General features: G+C 52.3%; 3 protein-coding genes across 6 annotated transcripts in view; all 3 read right to left on the bottom strand.

Annotated features, from left to right (window-relative positions):
- Positions 1–4,608, bottom strand: part of PBXIP1 (PBX homeobox interacting protein 1) — a 12,661-nt gene extending 8,053 nt beyond the window's left edge. Inside the window, exons 1-2 of the mRNA XM_023516413.1 lie at positions 4,540–4,608; positions 1,636–1,740 (exon numbers count right to left, since the gene is read on the bottom strand). Of these exons, the coding sequence (XP_023372181.1) occupies positions 1,636–1,686 (51 nt within the window). The 5' untranslated portion in view covers positions 1,687–1,740; positions 4,540–4,608. The remainder of the gene's footprint in view (positions 1–1,635; positions 1,741–4,539) is intronic.
- An 841-nt stretch (positions 4,609–5,449) lies between these two features.
- On the bottom strand, positions 5,450–9,455 carry PYGO2 (pygopus family PHD finger 2). Its single transcript, XM_012808612.2, has 3 exons — positions 9,120–9,455; positions 8,719–8,768; positions 5,450–8,095 (listed from the first exon to the last, which is right to left on the bottom strand). Exons 1-3 carry the CDS (start codon positions 9,220–9,222, stop codon positions 7,028–7,030), a joined length of 1,221 nt encoding a protein of 406 aa, XP_012664066.1. The 5' UTR covers positions 9,223–9,455; the 3' UTR covers positions 5,450–7,027.
- Positions 9,456–9,628: 173 nt separating this feature from the next.
- The window catches only part of SHC1 (SHC adaptor protein 1), an 11,763-nt gene continuing 7,251 nt past the window's right edge, over positions 9,629–14,140 (bottom strand). For all 4 annotated transcript variants that reach the window (XM_012808610.2, XM_012808611.2, XM_003795326.3 and 1 more), the window contains 5 exons: positions 13,041–13,239; positions 12,899–12,956; positions 12,695–12,820; positions 12,295–12,533; positions 9,629–11,125 (listed from right to left, as the gene is read on the bottom strand). In XM_012808610.2, the coding sequence (XP_012664064.1) occupies positions 10,997–11,125; positions 12,295–12,533; positions 12,695–12,820; positions 12,899–12,956; positions 13,041–13,239 (751 nt within the window). In that variant the 3' untranslated portion in view covers positions 9,629–10,996. The remainder of the gene's footprint in view (positions 11,126–12,294; positions 12,534–12,694; positions 12,821–12,898; positions 12,957–13,040; positions 13,240–14,140) is intronic.

Below are 14,140 nucleotides of genomic sequence, written 5' to 3'. Positions count from 1 at the left end.
GGGCTGGGGATTCGAACCCGCCACCTTAGGTGTACGTGGCTGGCGCCTTAGCCAGTTGAGCTATAGGCGCCCAGCCAGAAGAAGAATTCTTAACCTTAGCAGATGTCTTTGCCATTCCATTTTCAGGGGTATTTCTATTTTTTTTTTGAGACAGCCTCAAGCTGTCACCCTGGGTAGAGTGCCATCTCTATCACAGCTCACAGCAACCTCCAACTCCTGGGCTCAAGTGATTCTCCTCCCTCTGCCTCCCAAGTAGCTGGAACTACAGGCGCTCGCCACAACGCCTAGCTATTTTTTGGTTGCAGCTGTCATTGTTGCTTGGCGGACCTGGGCTAGATTTGAACCTGCCAGCTCAGGCGTATCTGGCTGGTGCCTTAGCTGCTTGAGCTAAGCCGAGCCAGCCATTCCATTTTCAAATCAAGTTTTTTAGGCCAGGCCTGGTGGCTCTCGCCTATAACACTCTAGGAAGCTGAGGTACGTGGATTGCTTGAGCTCATAAATTCGAGACCAGCCTGAGCAAGAGTGAGACCCTATCTCTAAAAATAGCAAGGCGTTGTAGTGGACACCTGTAGTCCCAGCTACTTGGAAGGCTGAAGCAAGAGGATTGCTTGAGCCCATGAGTTTGAGGTTGCTGTGAGCTATGACGCCATGGCTCTCTACTGAGGGTGACAAAGTGAAACTCTGCCTCAAAAAAAAATCATGTTTTTCCTCATAGACATCCTGGAAGGCAAGAATCATAACCTGTTTTATAGGGGAGGACAGAAGGAGGCACCGCAACAAGAGGCCAGGGCTCTGACCAAGAGTATGGTTCCTGTCCTGCTCCAACCTGCCTCCCCTGCCAGCAAGCCTCAGTCCATGTGTCCTGCTCCAGTGTCTTCCCTGAGGTCAACTCCTCACTCCCAGCCAGGCTCCTCAAGGGCACCTCAAGCTCCACACAACTAAATCAAGCTCTTTGCCTTCTCATCCTGGTGACTCCAATACCCCAAGTCACTGGGCTCAGAGCGCTCTCAGAGACCCCTTGACAAACTGCTGCTACCCCTCCCAGCCACTCAGCTCCCTCCTACCTGCTTTTCTTCCTCTCAGTGGCACCAGGAGCACAGGAGTTCCCTAGACAGCTGCAGGGGCCTTCACAATGCTCCTGCTGTTCCTACATCTTCACCCTCTGCCCAAGGCAGTGGCTGTCCTGACAACACCAACTCAAAGCCCTCCCTGATTCCCATCAGGATGAGGCCTAAATGCCTCTTCCAGGCCCTGAGGTCTCCTCCAGGGGTTCCCAGGCTCTGACCTCTGTCTCCAGCTCATCCATGGGCTCCTCAGTCTCTCCCAATGTGGCTTTCTCATTGTCACCTCAAGACCACTGCTCACATTGGTCTTCCCACCAGAATTTCCTCCCTGTTGCTTTCAGCATACCCCCTGCCTCCCTTCCTTCATGATATGGGCCAGGGTCAACCCCTGGCCCCTGGGGCCTAACCTCCTTGTCCCTGCTATGAGAGTTCCTCTAACAGCCAGCAAGCAGTGACACTATCAGTGGACTATCAGGACCCAGGACAGGGACAGACCCAGAAAGCAACACCCAGCCCTGCAGGAACCACAGTGACCCCCCTGCCACATGGCTGCCAGGCCCACTCCTCCTACCTCTGAGCCAGCAAGCACCCAGCTGTTGTCTGAGTCTGGGCAGGAGGCCATAGCTGCTGAGGTCCCTGTGCCTGCTGTGGTCCCTGTGCCTGCTGTGGCTGCCACCTGCAGAGACAAGCTCTCTTAAGGGTCAGTGCTCCTTTCAGGGAAGAAGGGATACAGAAAGCAGCTATGGCTGGGTTCCAAGACTTGAGTTCTGAGAGCAGCCTTCAGAACCCAGCCTGATTCCAGTCCCCCATTCCCCATCACCTCAGCTCCTCTAGGCACCATGCACCTTGCTAATCAAAATCTGCCAACAGCTAGAGAGAAGGCTGTCTCTCCCAGGAACCAACCAGGCCTTGGGAAACCGAACTGACCTTGAAAGGTCAAAGAAGCTTAGGCCTGTCAAGGGTCTAATGAGCATCCTGTCCAAACCCCTGACATCATAGTCAGGGAGATGAAGCCTGGAAAGGCTGACAGACGACGTGCCAATAAGAGCAAGGAGAACAGCATAGCCCGACCTTCACCACTCCAGGCACAGCCACAATCACTGCCACCTCCTCCAGGGCTGAGCAGAGAGACTAAATGGTTTCTTTCAGCCTGTCTCTCAGCACCACCCACCACAAATCCTCTGTATGGTCTATTTAGGGAGGGGGGGGTGTTTCAACACTGGCTGTACATTGGAATCAACTAAAATTCTGATTCAATTGAGTGGGGCATAGGTCTTTTTAAAACCTCTCTCATGGCTGAAGGCAGTGGCTCACACCTGCAATCCCAGTACTTTGGGAAGCTGAGGTAGGAGGATGGCTTGGGGCCAGGAGTTCCAGCCTGGACAACATAGTGAGACCTCCATCTCTATAAAAAATAGAAAAATTAGCTGGGTGTGGTGGTGCACACCTATAGTCCTAACAACTTGAAAAGCTAACGCTAGAAGGTCCCTTGAACCCAGGAGTTCAAGCCTGTAGTAAAATATAATGGTGCCACTATACTCCAGTCTGGGCAATAAAGCAAGACCCTATCTCAATAAAATAAAAAAGAATTACACATAAAACCTCTCAGTTGATTCTCATGTAAAGCCAGGGCTGAGAACCACTGGCATAACTTAGATCCATCTGAATGCACCTTTAGAAAATCTCCTTATCACTCTCACTCTCTATCCTAAATTCTGTTTTCCTTTTTAGTAATCTCCAGAGTTTGGTCTTAGGGAACTTGAAAGTGACTGAGAAAAGGGATTTATGACAACTATCACTTAACAGTTTATAAATCACTTTATAGTTTACAAAGAATAGACAAAAATCAGGGCTGTCTTCCTGCCCCCTGATAATCTGCTCTGACTTGTTAGGGAGGTGAGCAAGAAGTCATCCCAACGTCCAAAGCCTGACACAGCTGAGTAAGAAGAAAGGGGCCCACCCTCCATCCATGGCCAAGACTGTGCCCAGAGGCTGGGGCACTTGCAGTTGGGACCAGACATAAAGGTGGAATGATAAATGGGCTGACCCTCAAGAGTCCTGGATTCTGATCCTTCAGAAAAGGATAAATGACTAACTGATTCCTGGGGACTGGAATGACAATAAACAGAAGAGGACTTCGGGCCAATTATGGTGGCTCAGGTTTGTAATCCCAGCACTCTGGGAGGCCGAGGCAGGAGGATCATTTGAGCTCAAGAGTTTGAGACCAGCCTGAGAAAAGACCCTGTCTCCACAATAAATAGAAAAATTAGCTGGGCATAGAGGCAAGTGCTCGCACTCTCAGCTACTTGGGAGCCTGAGGCAGGAGGATCACTTGAGCCTGGAAGTCTAAGGTGGCAGTGAGCTAAGAAAACTCAGGAGAAGGGACCAAGGTGGGAAAGGACAAGAAGTCTACCTTTGAAACCAACTACATGGCCCCTTCTATGTGAGCTGGTTTTAAGTCCTGCATGGTACCTTGATCTTGCCAGTCAAGCCCAGAATAGGTGAAAGATTCCTTGCTGTGCCTTACCCAATGCCCATACCTTCTGGATACAAGCACCCACCTCACATGGACAGGAGAATGGCTTTGATGATTTCCCCATACCAAGTCAATGGGACACTCTGGCATGCTCCTATAGGCATCCACAGAGCCACTGCTGTGCAGCCTCCTGCTCTTGGCCCCTCCCCCGCTGTCTGTCATCATCTCCCATCCCCAGTTGCTACATGTGATTATTAACAGGTGGTGGCAGGAAGGAAGTGGTAGCAGCTTAGAAGTGGCCATGTTTATCCTTGGCTGTGTACAGCCTGCTCAGGTCCTCCAGAACCAAACACCATGGCAACCAGGGTGATGTCAGACCTACTGTCTCCATGGAAACCAGCAATGGTATTTGGGTCAACAAGACAAACACTTCTGAGACCTAAAGGGGATAGGGTCTAGAACTCGGGTATTTGGGGTCCCAAATCCTAATAATTCTCTCTTGCTTGGGTTCACCCAAGATTCCAAAAGATACCCCTGTTCTCCCAAGCCAGCAGCTCCTGCCTTATTAGGAAGTTACTTCTGTTGTCTAATCCCCACCTCCTTCCCTGCTTCAGTTCTTTTGCTTCTCATGGGCCTCTTGGAAGAAAACCCAGCTCCTCCACCCCCGTCCCACTTTTCCCTTTCTTTTCATTCAGGCAGGATTCAACAAAAACATCCTCTAAAGAGTATGTCAGAGATTTCTGCTATTTCTAAAACCCAGCCAAAGGGGGAGAGCTCCCCTGCTCGGTACAAGGCCGGGGAAGTCCTGCCTCCAGCTGACCCAAACCTCTGACAGTTGTGCCCCAGCCTCTGACAGCAAAGGACGTGGGGGACCCGTAGCACGTTCTTGTTTTGGGAATACCGAAGAGGAAGCACAGCTCCTTTCTGGAGCTCCAGGCCCCTGTCCCTAACCCTGCCTAACAGGCAAGCGGAGCCCCTTCCCCAGAGGGAGTTAGTTACCTGACCCAGCTCTTGCTCCGTCTTCAGCTTAACTTGTTGCTGCCTCCGCTTGTTTCCAGAACAAGAAAAGGGTCATATGACTAAAACTGACCAATGGAAAGTCAACTTCCCCAAGGGGGCGGAAACTTTTGGCCAATAAGAGCAGGAATCGAGGCCCCGGGCTGCTAGGGGAGGGTCACGGCCCCCAAATCCGGGCCTACCCTGGAGGGAGGCTGGGGGTCCCAGCAAACTGAATTTTGAGTGACCTTCTTCCTTTCCCAGTATCTGAAATTTCGAAAGGGAGGCCCAAAACTGAGGACAAAGTGTAGTGTCTCCCAACATGACAAGGACAAGGGGCCGGGTTGGACCCAGGATAGACAGAGACAGCTGTAGGCTGGGGGAGGAGAGAGGTGGCAAACTGAGGCTTCCAAATAGCCCTTAGGTCACTCCCTTTGACCAGCTCTAGCGCAAGCTGTTAAGGATGCCCTTGCTACTTTTAAGTAGCAAGGAGTGGGCAGCCTTGTCTGAAAAACATCCCAAAATTAAATTTGCTAGAGCAGAGGAGCCCCTCCCCTCCCCTTGGAGCTACACTTGGCCCCTAACCCAACCAACTGGGGGCGGGGGGGGGGGGGAGGAGGGGGAGAGGGAGGAGCGGTTCTGAACTCAGAAGAGTTGTAGCACTTGTCTCCCAGGACTCTTGGAGCTGAATTTCCTGCCTGGCTCTGAGCCTGGCCCTGGAATGTGCTCAGAATAGAAACTCAGCTTTTCATGGTAGTGAGGCAGTGGGTAGGGGGACACAGGCCCCGACGATCAGCATCCTATACCCAGGTTAGCCCAGGAACCTGGGAGTACATATACCCTCACCCCTAAGCATACTTCCCAGCAGCCATAGTGGCTCATTCCAACCTTTCCACACATCAAGGAGTCCATCTTAATTTTCAAGTCATTTTATTAATCCAACTGTATGAAAAACCATCTCCTCCACTCTCCTCCAAAACATGGTGGAGCAAGAGGGCATTAGGGAGTTGACTGAGCAGAGACATCCCCCCCCACCACCAAAGCCATTTTACAAAACGCATAGGAGGGAGACAACACAGAATAGCAACAGAGAAAAGGGGCAAACAGAACCACAGACAATAGAGTCAAGCAGTAGTGGAGACACCCATGCTATTTTAGCGTGGGGAACACTGTAAGAGATGCCTGAATTCCCTTGGCCTCAGAGGCTGCTAGTATCACAGGGCACCATTCTCTGGGGAGGGTCCACAGAGGGTGGGTCTCTGCCAACACACGTCATGCGGAGGACCACTAACTTCGCAGAGGCCACACCCCATGCCTGCCTTCCCCACCCCACAGAGGAATGTGTAAGTGAGCTGCAGAACAACTACTGTGATGGACTTAGGACCAGGCCCAGGGCCCATCTCTGGCAGGTGGTACTTTAAAAAATTAAAAAACACATAAAGCCCAGTGCAGGACTTTGATTGAGAGCCGCTAAACCACAGGGCCTGAGGTGATACGAAAGAGGATCAAGGGAAGGGAAGCAAAATAGCTCCAGGCTCCTCTGCCTTTCAGTGTCCTAGCAATGAGGATCCTACCACACACCTTACCAACAAGACAGCGACAGGGCCTCAGGTGGATCCTTTCACCAAGACAGGAAAATGAGGTATAAGGGCCTTTCAGACTTTCCTTCAACCAAGCCAGGCAAGCTGGGAACAGCACCGAGACTTCCAGAACAGCCCAAGCTTCAAATATTCTGGTCAGATCACATATCCCAATTTTTGGCAAAAATATGATCATTAGCAAAAAAGCATAAGAGGCTGAAAAAGGACCAGTAACTTTGGTATGAGCAAGGTATGTCCTTGACAGCATCTCTTACCTATTGTCTCAAAGCCCCAAATCACTGAGAAACTGCCATTAAGAGCCAGGAACTCTCCTGCTTCTTTAAGCTATTTGGTTCTGAGGGGGGAGGAGCTAGACAGGCTTTGGAAGACGCAAAGGAGATTAGAAAGAGGGGGAAATTCCCATTTATTTCCTAAAGCTGTCTCCCAGAACCCATAAAAGGGCTACTGCAAGGATAGAAGAGACCTCAACTCCTTCAGCCAGAAACCTTTAACACTTGACTCCAAAAACGAAGGCTGGAGCTATGGGGCTAGGGAGAGGTGTTAGGCACAGATGTAAAGGGCACCCATCATCTATAGAGGGGACAGCCCAGCCCTCCAGATCTTCCTCCAGCTCCTTTTCTCATGCAGCCACACTCCTGGGCTCCAGCGACAGCCACAAAAAAATGGCTCTCCTCAGCAGGGCTTTGGTTTTCTAGATCCCTGTAGATCTCAACGCATAAGATTCCAAAAAGTGATCCATCCAGGTCGTCCGCCTGCCCACCTCAAATTCTTTTTCTGCCCCCAGGAGTCACTGTTTCTGCCCCATGGGGATGGGAAGCCAGACACAGAAAACAATCACCCTGGAAGAGCAGGGAGGGATATGTGCACTTCCTTGGGCCTCACTGCCAATGTCACCCATCGTTAGCAGCTACTAGCTGCCCCATGCCCTCACGGATATAGACAGACTGGATCTCCTTGGTCTTGAGGCAGAGGTCACAGGCCCAGACAGCAGAGGCCTCCGTGGTCAGCAGCCCATAGGCGCTCTCAGTCATCCCTGTGCACTCTCGGTGGAACCACTTCTGGCAGGAGGCCTCACACAGAATGGCATCCTGATCATCATTTACCTCACTCCGACAGGCACCACATGGGTACACCAAGCCTGGGGGGGGCTGAGGCCCTGAGCCCCCTCCTGCCTTGCCAGGGGGTGCCAGGCTGTTGGTGTCCGGAGTGCCCCCACCCCGACCACTGCTGCTCGGTGGGAAACTGGGCTGATTCCCATTAACGGGAGCAGCTGGGGAGCCTGAGTGGGGCTCCTGGGGAAAAGCAGTAGGAGCAGATGGGTTCAAGGGCTTCCCCCCATCCTCACCACCAGGTCCAGGAAAGCTGGGGTCTGGACCAGGGAAGGGGCTTGTGTTGGGGGGCAGGCTAGGGAGCCCCTGAGCAGGTCTCTGGAGAGGAGAGGGGCCAAAAGGAGCTCCTGGCTGGGCAAAGCGTTGGGGAAGGGAAGGGGGACACAGATCCCCTCTGGGAGGCTGTCCCATGGTGGGTGAGATCATGGGACCAAATCCACCTACTGGGCCTGGCATCATCTGCCCACCAGGAGGACTAAAATTCTGACCCAGAGGCTGGTTAAAGGGTTGGCTGGGAAAGTTCATGTTGCTTGGGGGTGGATAACCAGGGCCCTGGGGGGGCATGTTGAAAGCAGGGCCCATAGGGTTTGGAGGGAAAGGGGGGGGCTGTCGACGAAGTGGCTGGGGACCTCCTCCACCCCCAGTGCTGTAGCCTGGAGGCACCTGGCCTGCCATGCCTCCTTGTACACGGAAGCCTCCAAAGGGTACAGGACTGCCAAGGAATGGAGGGGCTGCACCCCCCACCTTGGGGGCTCCGAAGTCATCCTCAAAAGGGTTGGATGCAACTAGGTGATCCACCATGGGTGTCGGAGGTGGTGCAAACTCCGTCAGATGTGAGTACGCTGGGCCCTGGTGGGGAGCAGATGAGGGGAAGGAAGATGGTCATGGAGGAGACATGGAGCTACACCAAGAGAGCAGCATAAACACACACACTTGAAGGGTGCTACTAGCCAGCTCTGATCAAAAATCAAGACAGACCTTAGAACGCAACAGAGAAATAGTAGAGTGGAAACAGCACAGCATGACTGTGTTTTGAAAAACAGGCAGAACTAGACTAGAATCCCAGCTCTACTCCTTAATAACTTCAAGACCCTGAAGCAGGAGTTTTAACATTTTTAAGCCTAGATTTCTCGTTTGCAAAATAGGGGTAATGCCTGTCTCCAAAACCTGATAAAGCACTTTAACACAATCTCCGGCACTTAGAAAAGGTTCAGTAAATAGTAAGTATTATATTATCATCATGAGGGAACCAGGACAGGAAAAATCAAGGAGAGGAAGACTGTATCCTTGATAAGTCCTTTGGTTAAATAGTCTCTTAGGGGAGGTTATTTTTCCCTTGCTATAAGGTTGATGGAAAGGAACAGAAACAATTTTCTCTTTTCCCTGCACCTGATGCAGATAGATTTTAGAGTGGCAGAAAGGCAGTGTCCGCCCAGAGACTGCTAGGAACTACACCACCAAGCCCCATTCACCTGAGTATTTGACTTTCTTCGTTTCTTTTCTGGGCTCTTCATTTGCAAACCTGGAAGAGCAGCAAAAGGCAGACCAGTCAAGTTTCCCTGCGGTTCCCCAACCTCCTCTCTCACAGCCATGCGCTAAGGAATCCCTTTACTTCAACACGCATTTATTTACTTAACCAATACTAACAAGGGATGTAGTATGAAAAATGAATAGTGACCATAATCATGCGCCCAGCTGCATTTTCCTAAACGGCAGATAACCTATATTTTGAAATCCTCAGGCTCCAAGTGACTCCTAAATTCCAAGTGGCTCTAAACCTGCGGTGACATCTGTCCCTGACCCCGAGGGCTGCACCCCGCCCATCCCTCCTTCCCGGACCTCCCTTCGACCTTCCCCTCGCAGCCGCTCTCACCGGCCTTGCCCTGCTTCCTCCCGGTGCTGGGCGGCGCAGGAGGCGGTGCGGGGCCGCCACCTCCCTCCAGCTTGTCCGGTGGGGGCGGCGCCGAGGCGGCCATGGAGTGGGGACCAGGGTCAGCGGTGGCGGGGGATGGAAGCGCCCTCGGGCTGCACCATCGCCCAGAAGCAAAGTCGGGGGCAGCACTGGCCCCCAGGATGCGGCGACCCCAAGGCGCAGCGAGGCAGAGGCGCCGAGCTGGGACCCGAACTGCGCGCTAGCCCGCCTCCCCGCCCGCCAGCAGCTGCAGCAACCGGAACCGGAACTCGGCTCGGCGCCTCCACTGGGCGCAACTGGGGGCCGAGCGCGGGGTGGGACACGCGGGCTGGGCGGGACGTACCACGCGCTGGACAGGGGGAGCGGCCCGTCCAGATCTGAGGGTACTCGGTCCCCTCTGTGCGCGCCACGCCCGCCGGCCGCGGCCTGGCCCCTCCCGCCGCCTAGCGACACAGTAGGCTCTGCAGAGGTAGAAGAAACGCGGACTTTAATGAAGACATTTTCCCTTTGGTAACAGTGAGACCCGTGAAAACAACCGAACAAAGAAAGGAGCCAGGATGGAAACGGCCCATCCGCAGGCCTGGAGCTAACGGCCGGCCTCTCATCTCGCGGCCTGCAGCAGGTATCGGAGCTGTAAAGCTTAGGATTGCCCTTCGGGGACCTGTGACACATATCCAGGCAAATGGCTGCTCCCCGCGTTTGTCAGAGGCCACTTCTTCACGCTTTGGCTCGGTGTCACGTCCTGCCCCAGGTCGCTGATACTCACAGGTGGGGTGAGAGAACATCAAAGAGGTGATGTGTAAATGCGATTGATTATCATTTGTGCTCAGTAAGCCATGGAAACAAAATTAGGAAAGTAATTCTACAACCCTAAAACATATCCATATAAAATTTAAAATGAATGTATTTCCAAATCTACAGATGGTATTTGGGGATTGTCTACTGCTTTAAAGTCTCAATGCCCCTGTTCCACCCCACAAAATCCACCTGGGAGCATTCCCTGTACAGGAGGCCCAAATTCTGTCACCCCTCACTAACCCAGAAGGGCAGACAGGATGAGGCCATGGGAGGAAGGGCTGCACTTTGGCCATGTAGTTCAACAAGCACTCACCATGGGAGGTGGGACTTGGGACTTGGGACTTGTATGTCAGGAGGTACTGAGCAGAAGAGGGGTCCCATATCCCCCCTGGCTGGGAGGGGGTTTCTAGGGCAATCTCTAAGGGTTGCATATCCCTAGGGAGAGGGGACAGCTGCCACTCCTCTGTTCTGCCAACCCAAACTGGAGGGGGTGCTGAGCAAAGAGAAAACAAGAGTCCTGAAGCCAAGGTCTCAGCACCCCTGTCACTGAACTCAGGGGCCTGAGAACTCTTTGCATAAAGTATCTTCAGACCTAAGAGATGGTCAAAGGCACAAAGTTGAAACCCTGGGATGAGGGTTGTTGAGAGGGATCTGGAGTACCCTGAAACTCAGGGAGAGACCAGAGGTGTGGTTTGTTCCCTCTTCCCCAGAAGGGAGGTTGCTCTACCAGGCCTGTCACCACAGGACGTTTTCCATTACAAGCACTCACCTTCTAGGGGCAGGGGGGGCATCAGATTGGCACAGTATAGGCCCAGGTTAAGGGCCACTCTGTACATTAATACTTTGGTGATGTTGGGGGCTACCCCAGACTCCTGACTCAAACCCTCTCACACAGCTGGATACTAAATCCACTGTTCACACTACTCCCAGCACCTACACAAGGCCAAGCCCACAGGACACCCCCAAATGAGGTCCTGAGAGTTAGGGACTAGGGTGGGAGGAGCTGGAGGGCATCTTCTGGAAGAGAGCTTTGGGAGGGATCACAGTTTTCGCTCCACAGGTTGCTGTAGACACAGTTCGCTGCCCGCAGAGATGATGGGCAAGTGATTGTCCATGTGGTAGCTGATGAGGTGACTGACACTCTCAAAGCGGTGATCTTTTGTCCGAACCTGGGAAGGTAAGAAGGAAGAGCGTCAATTCCAGTGAAGAGTCAAATAAGACCTAGTTTGCAGGCCTGGCGGGTGCTCACTCCTATAATCCCAGAACTGTGGGAAGAGTGAGCAGGAGGATCCCTTGAGCTTAGGAGTTCAAGACCAGCCTGAGCAAGAGCAAGACCCTGTCTCTACTAAAAATAGAAAAACTAGCTGGGCAATGTAGCAGACACCTGTAGTCCCAGCTACTTGGGAGGCTGAGGCAGGAGGATTGCTCAAAACCTAAGAATTTGAGGTTGCTATGAGCTGTGGCACTCTCCCTAAGACTGGGTGACAAAGTGAGATTCTACCTCAGAAATAAAGACCTAGTTTGCAGCCATTAAAGGACAATTAAAAAAGGAAAAGAAGACTTGGGCCCTAAAGGTTGAAGAAGGTAGAATAGTCAAGAAGCTTAAGGAAGGAGGAAAATGGCAGGGGCTGAGGTGGGTGGGATTGTCAGTCCTGATCTCTGAGGCTTCTCTATAAAGAAAAGCTAGAGGCAGTTGTAGGAACGGGTAGGTTAGTGAACTGGGAAAAAGCAAAGGAGACATTAGCCCAGAAACAATGAAGCTGAAGGATAGCTATACCTTTCCTGGCCTGGAAGAAGTTGGCATGTCTCAGAAGAATTAACACAGCACATAAAAGCTGTGGAAAGGAGGCTGAGATTGCTGTGGAAAAGAAACCAGTTTTGGGCAGTGGGGCAGTAAAAATAAGAGAAAGGACAGTGGTCTGAGCCCTGGGTCTAGGGAGCTGGGAAGGCCCCTGGTTGCTCCTGCAAGAGGAGACATGGTGTGTTTGGTCTCTAATTTTGGGCATCACAATCTCTCCAGGGTACTTCCTCGTTTGTGAAAAGAGGGGCATAGGTGACACAAGCACCTTCTAGTGAGCACCTTCTAGCCTTAAGGTAAGGGGATCTGAGAACCAGGAGGGACTATAAGGAACATAGCTCAGGATCAGGGATAGGAGAAGGAAAGGAACCCTAATCTGCTGGAAAAGGACACCAAAAACCTTGGAAGAGCAGGAATGGCCCATAGAGAGGTGCACAGAAGAGAAAATCTAGAAAACAATGAGGGAAGGAACAGGGCTGCACTTCAGTGTACTGTCCTTGCCCTTCTGCCACCCTCCACCCACACCTCTGCCACACTCACCACACCCTCAGGGTCCACCAGTAGCAAGTGCTTAGGCTGCCCACTCTGCAAGCCAGTGAGCACGTACTGGCCAGGGGTGGTTGTGCTCTCCCGCACCAGGAAGTCCCCATTGAGCTGCAGCAGTGCCTCTGCCTCCCGTCGGCTCAGCTTCCCATGGAACCAGGGCTCCCCTCGGAGCTGCTCAGCCATGGACACCAACTGAGGAGGTGGAGGCACCCGAAGGGCATCTTCAAAGGGCTCTAGGGGCATTGAGAGTGTTAGGGGAGATAGCTGGCACAACACACACCCAGGAACCAGACCTTCAGGAAGGTGAAACTGGGAAGGAAAGAGCAGGGTGGGAGGAGCAGAGGAGGAACGAAGGAGGAAGGAGGGGATGCAGAAAGGAGAGAGAAGCACTCACTCATGTCAAAGAGATCCCGGGGTGCACTGCCATTGATAGCAGGATTGGGGGGCCCAGCCCCAGCTTGCCGGGCCTTGTCTAGGTTCTGGACGTTGACATAGGAGGGATCGTCAAAGAGCTCTCTGCCTGTGGAGAGAGAGGCTGTACCACGGCCCACTCTACCTCCAGCACTCCTGACTCTGCCTATTTCAGCTACCTTCATACCTGGGCAAGGTGGTGGAGGTGGCAACTGTTTGCGGACTTCTGGGTCTCCCCCAACAGGCTGTAGGGATAAAAAGGTGAGTCCAGAGGCCCTGACCAGCCACTCTGACCCCAGGCCCAGCCCACCTCCATCCAAGGAACTTACCAGTGTGGCACCCAAATGGCTGGGTGTCTGGGCAGTGGGAGGAGTGGACCGAGTGGCCCCTGGAGCGGCTCCCTCCCTAAGCCTCATGTCTACCACCCCCCCAAGAGGGGGCTCCTTCCCCGGGAAGTCATTGTAGTACTGATGATCAGGTGGCTCTTCCTCCTCCTCATCCCAAGCTGACCCATCAAAGCCAGCCATCCTGAGAGGAAGGGGGGTGAGAAGCATGGGTGTAAATGTGTGGTGGGCAAGCAGATGGGCAGAGGGAAAAGGAATAGTGGCCACATACTAGACATTTACCTGGATTAGGCATGATGCTGAGTGCTCTATGTACATAAATCATCTCATTCTCCTCACAACCCTATAAAGTAGGTATTATTTCCTTCCTCAATTTATAGATGAGGAAAATGAGGATCAGAGATGAAAAGATTTGCAGAAAGTCTCACCACTAAAAGGTGGTAGTAGAGCTGAGATTTAAATTCAGGTTTGACTTTAAAGATCACATCCTTGATCACTAAGCTGTCTCCCAAAAGGGAATGGAAGCAGTACATAGCAGGGAGGGATGCTGAGAATATTTTAACCTCTCCAAAATAATCCCTACTGCTCCCATTACTTATTCCTCAAGGCCTGAGGTGGGAAAGATAATAATCTCAGGGAAAAGAGATATCTTCCCTAATCTAATCTTTTTCTTTCCTTTCTTTCTTTTTCCTTAAAGAGACAGGGCTTCAATCTGTCACCAAGGCTGGAGTGCAGTGCAGTAGTGCTATCATAGCTTACTGCAGCCTCAAACTCCTGGGCTCAAGCGACCCACCTCAGCCTCCCAAGTAGCAGGAACCACCAGGCCTAGTTAATTTCTCCTTCTTTTCTTTCTTTTTTTTTTTTTTTTTGAGACAGAGTCTTAAGCTGTCACCCGAGAGTGCTATAAAATCATAGCTCACTCGGCGCCTGTGGCTCAAGTGGCTAAGGCGCCAGCCACATATACCTAAGGTGGCCAGTACGAATCCAGCCCGGACCGCCAAACAACGACGGCTGCAACCAAAAAATAGCCGGGCGTTGTGGCAGGCACCTGTGGTCCCAGCTACTTGGGAGGTGGAGGCAGGAGA

The sequence above is a fragment of the Otolemur garnettii genome, unplaced genomic scaffold (genome assembly GCF_000181295.1).
Source record: "Otolemur garnettii isolate 467f Iridium unplaced genomic scaffold, OtoGar3 scaffold00091, whole genome shotgun sequence".
NCBI classification, from domain to species: Eukaryota; Metazoa; Chordata; class Mammalia; order Primates; family Galagidae; genus Otolemur; species Otolemur garnettii.
The sequence above is the reverse complement of the archived record's forward strand: the minus strand, read 5'-3'. Positions and strand labels throughout refer to the sequence as shown.

Bases quoted from the DNA above. Each gene is read 5' to 3' on its own strand.
- PYGO2 (XM_012808612.2), bottom strand. From the start codon at position 9,222: ATGGCCGCCTCGGCGCCGCCCCCACCGGACAAGCTGGAGGGAGGTGGC. The intron at 8,769-9,119 runs GTGAGAGCGGCT...CTGCTCTTCCAG, and splicing joins GAGGAAGCAGGGCAAGGCCG to GTTTGCAAATGAAGAGCCCA. The intron at 8,096-8,718 runs GTGAATGGGGCT...GCTCCCCACCAG, and splicing joins GAAGAAAGTCAAATACTCAG to GGCCCAGCGTACTCACATCT.